The sequence below is a fragment of the Chelonoidis abingdonii genome, chromosome 26 (genome assembly GCF_003597395.2).
Source record: "Chelonoidis abingdonii isolate Lonesome George chromosome 26, CheloAbing_2.0, whole genome shotgun sequence".
NCBI classification, from domain to species: domain Eukaryota; kingdom Metazoa; phylum Chordata; order Testudines; family Testudinidae; genus Chelonoidis; species Chelonoidis abingdonii.
Window position 1 is genome coordinate 10793041 of NC_133794.1, and position 4239 is coordinate 10797279.

The 4239-nt window shown below is 65.3% G+C and overlaps 1 protein-coding gene across 1 annotated transcript; it reads left to right on the forward strand.

Annotated features, from left to right (window-relative positions):
• The first annotated feature begins 1204 nt into the window (after nucleotides 1–1204).
• On the forward strand, nucleotides 1205–3709 carry LOC116818851 (inhibin beta C chain-like). Its single transcript, XM_032770094.2, has 2 exons — nucleotides 1205–1592; nucleotides 2979–3709. Exons 1-2 carry the CDS (start codon nucleotides 1205–1207, stop codon nucleotides 3707–3709), a joined length of 1119 nt encoding a protein of 372 aa, XP_032625985.2.
• Nucleotides 3710–4239: the final 530 nt, after the last annotated feature.

The following is a 4239-nucleotide window of genomic DNA, read 5'->3' on the forward strand; positions in this document are numbered from 1 at the left end:
CCGCCCCACCCCAACCGGCATGGCAGGAAGGGGGCCCGACTGGGGGAGCAGAAATGGACCCCAAACCCCAGCCAGGCCTGTGTTGAGCCGGGCTGGGCCAGGACTTGCTCCCCCTCAGCCAGGCGTGGCGAGGCCGAGCGGGAGTAAGCAGCCTCCCCTGGCTGGTGCATTCTCTGCAGCTTTCACACGCCGGCAGCATCCCCGCCCGGCTGCCCCCCACCTCTGACAGCTGCCCCCCAGCTCCCAATGGTGTCCGGACGAAGCAACCACGTGGCAGCTGCAAGGGGCCTCGGCTGCTGAGCACAGCTCCTGGTGCCAGCCCAGTGCCGGTAACATGGCACGTGCCAGCATCAGCGCCCGGAGAGGGAACGTTACCGCTAATGGGGCAGCGTATCTGGGACTGAGCCCTTTGGTGATAAGGGTGCTCGGGCAGGCAATCCTCCTGGGGAGTGCACAGGGCCCGAGCCCCAGCTCCACCACCCTCCCCTTCTTCTGCCCCCCACTTAGTCTGTTGGGGGGGGCCGTGGATCGAGGGGTGGGGCCTGGCAAGAGAGCAGTGGCCCCCCAAGGCTGCAGGAGGCAGGTGGAAAAAGGAGAAACCTGGTAAAGGAACGTTAACCCCTGTGCCCTCTGCCCCCTCAGTGCCTGAGCAAAGGACCAGCTGGCACCGGGCAATGCCCCTGGCCCCTGGAGGAAACACCCAGAGGTGTCGTGAGCTGCCACGGAACCAGGGGCCCTTCCCAAAGGTGCCTGCTCTGTGCCCCCCAGCACCTCCTGACTGCCTGGGCAGTGCAACCTTCTCCATTCTTGCATCATGCCCATTGCTGGGAGCCCTCGGCACTTGTTCCTGGCCGGGGGAGGCAGCACCCCCCAATCCCCCCCAACCAGCACCCTCCCCCGTGGCCCCAGGTGCTGGCCAATCGCAGCAGGCAGGAGGGCAGGGCCTGCCCCCGTGACTGACAAGTGCCTGGAGCCTGGACGGGCAGCTCCTCAAGCCAAGCCCTGAGTCGGGCTCCCTCGGGCGAGCAGCACCCATCTCAGCCCCTGGCACCTGGGCAGCGGCCGTGGCAAGCGGATCGCCGCATGGCAGGTTGACGCGGGGCAGCCTGGATGTGACAGCAGGAGGCAGACTGGCTGGGCAGAGCTCGGAGACAAATCCTGAGAGCCTGGCACCGTCCCTACCCCCTGCCGCTCTTGGTTCTAGATGGCTCCTGGCTCCGGCACACAGCTGGAGAGGAGCGGGCAGCCCCCAGGGGGTTGGCTAGCCCTGGCCGCCCTGGCCCTGCTGTGGGGATCCTCGGTCCAGGGAGGAGGGAAGCCAGGGTGCCCATCGTGCAGGATGCCCACCCTGGAGCCGGGCACGGAGAGGCACTTCCTGCTAGAGCTGGCCAAGCGGCAGATCCTGGAGAAGCTGCACCTGAGTGAGAGGCCCAACGTCACCCAGCCGGTGCCCCGTGTGACCATCGCCAACGCCCTGCACCGCCTGCATGTGGGCAAAGGCCAGTGGGACGGGCAGCTGGGGTCCTTCGCCCACTGGGACGGCCCCAACGCCGATGAACTGGGCTACGAGATCATCAGTTTTGCCAAGACAGGTGGGTGCCACAGATGGGGAACTAAGGCCGGGGGTGAGCCAGGAGCAGGGGTGGGAACAGGCGGGGACAGGGAGCAGGATGGAGCCAGCGGCTCTGCCCCACCAAAGGGAACTTTGCCGATTGCAGGTGGGAAAACCTGGGGTCTGGAGAGCAGAGAAGGGTGATGAGTGGGGAGAAATGGGACCTGAGGGGAGGCCCAGGCTGCTCTCAGGACACACCATGCAGGGGGTAGGGGGCAGAGCCACCCCTCACCCGGCTACGAGGGCCCCACAGGTTCACCGAGCCCTTCCCTAGGGCTGGATAGTGCCACAGCATCACTCCTGGGCTCTGCTTCCAGCTCTGGGAGGGGAGTAGGGTCTAGTGGTTATAATCGGGGGGGGTGGCTGGGAGCCAGGACTCCTGGGTTCTAGCCCCAGCTAGGGAAGGGAAGTGGGGAGTAGTGGTTAGAGCAGGGGGGGCTGGGAGCTGGGATTCCTGGGTTCTCTCCCTGGCTCTGGGAGGGAAGTGGGGTGTACTGGTTAGAGCAGGGGGGCTGGGAGCTGGGTCTCCTGGGTTCTATCCGCACCTAGGGAAGGGAAGTGGTGACTAGTGGCTAGAGCAGGGGAGGCTGGGAGCCGGGACTCCTGGGTTCTCTCCCTGGCTCTGGGAGGGAAGTGGGGTGTAGTGGTTAGGGATGGGGCTGGGAGCCAGGGCTCCTGGGTTCGAAGCCCAGCTCTTCTGTGACTCACTTTCCCTCATGGTGGAACTGGCTCCCTGAGGCTGTGATTCCTGCTGGTTTCCCAGCTGGGATGGTCCGTGAATCTCTGACCGGGGGAGGGGAGGTATATGGACCAGGGAGCCCTGTGCCTGCACCAGAGGACCTGGCAGTTCAGGGCGTAAGGGAGAGATGTGGGCACTGGGACCCCCCATCCCATCCCACTGCTCCTGACACACAGAGAAGGGGGCCTCTGGGGCTGGATGGGGGACAAACACCCCCTCACTGGAATCTATTTCCCAGGGGATCAGCTCCCCCCAGCTCCATGTATGGGGGGCTGGAGTCATCTGCAAACTCCTCCCCCTATGGGCCTATGCTGCCCAGCCCCCCATGGGAGGGCCCTGGGACAGAAACGGGACCCAGCACTGTCTCCCAATGGCCCCAGCCCATTGGAGCTGAGCCAGGGAGAGGGGCTTCTTGCTGTCACTGCTGGGTTCCCCTATGGGGGGCGCTAGAACACCGCCTCCAGGGAAGGGACACGCCAGAGCTTGGGGGGGCAGCGGGTCAGAGACAGGGCCACAGGGGTGCTGGGGACTTGGCTAGGTGGAGCAGGGAGCCTGGTGCCACCTGCAAAGATGGGCATTCCCTGCCTGGCACCGTCCCCCATTCTCACAGCCCCACTCTCCCCACAGAATTCTCCTCGCCCTCCAACACAAGCCTGCGTTTCCGGTTCAGCCGGGACCCGGGCCGGGATGTCCACATCCTGCAGGCCCAGCTGTGGCTCTACGTCCGGGCCCCCTGGAGCGGTATTTCCCCGGTCACACTGCGGGTCTCCCTGGCGGGGGCGCTGCTGAGCGAGAGGCAGCTGGAGGCCCGGGCCAGCGGCTGGCACACCTTCGCCCTCCTGCCTGCGCTCCAGGCCTTCTTCCGCGGGCAGGAGAAGACACTGAGGCTGGAGCTGGAGTGCCATGGGTGCCAGGCGAATGCCACAGCCAGGAGTGACGCCGGCAGCTCCCACCAGCCCTTCCTGGTAGCCAAGGCCATGATGCGGGAGCCAGGGCAGAGGGTGGCCAAACGCAGCCTGCGCTGCGACCAGACCTCCAACCTGTGCTGCCGCAAGGACTATTACGTGGACTTCCGGGACATCGGGTGGAACGACTGGATCATCAAGCCAGAGGGCTACCAGATCAACTACTGCATGGGACAGTGCCCGCCCCACGTGGCCAGCAGCCCGGGCATGGCCTCCTCCTCCCACACGGCCGTGCTCAACCTGCTCCGGGCCCACAACGTCCAGCCAGGCGGGCAGTCCTGCTGTGTGCCCACACATCGCCGGCCCCTCTCCATCCTCTACTTCGACCGCAACAGCAACATCGTCAAGACCGACATCCCGGACATGATTGTGGATGCCTGCGGCTGCAGCTAGGGGGAGCGTGGACGGGGGGCCCAGCTGCCCCTGGAAAGGTGGGGGGTGGGGGGAAGCTCCCGGCGCTGTTCAGCAGGGTTGGCACAGACAGATGGAGTCAGCTCTGTCGTGTGCCCGCCGCGGCTCTGCCCCAGTGCCCTAGGGCATCGTTCAGGAGACACGGGGTCAGGGATTGTTCTGGACTCTCACTCCCGGGGCCCAGGAGGAGGCTGGTTAACACGATACATCTCTTGGCGTGTGTTTGGGGGGGGGCAGCTGCCTCCCTCCTCCCTCCCCCCCCAGCGCACGCACACATTTCAAGCACAAGTGTGCAAGGAGGAAACCGGGCCAGGTGCCAATTGGAGGAAAGGTCTCTGGGCCAGCTGGGGGCCAGTGCCCTACGGCACACGGCTCGGCCACCCCAGCCCAGAGCTGAGTGGAAAATTTTGCCAAACAAAGCGGGTGGGTTCTTCTCACCGAGAATAGTTTGATTTTAGGGGGACTGAGGAGAAAACCAGCAATTCCCAGCTGAGGAAAGGAAACCTTTGGGC

Bases quoted from the DNA above. Each gene is read 5' to 3' on its own strand.
- LOC116818851 (XM_032770094.2), top strand. From the start codon at position 1,205: ATGGCTCCTGGCTCCGGCACACAGCTGGAGAGGAGCGGGCAGCCCCCA. The intron at 1,593-2,978 runs GTGGGTGCCACA...CTCTCCCCACAG, and splicing joins CATCAGTTTTGCCAAGACAG to AATTCTCCTCGCCCTCCAAC.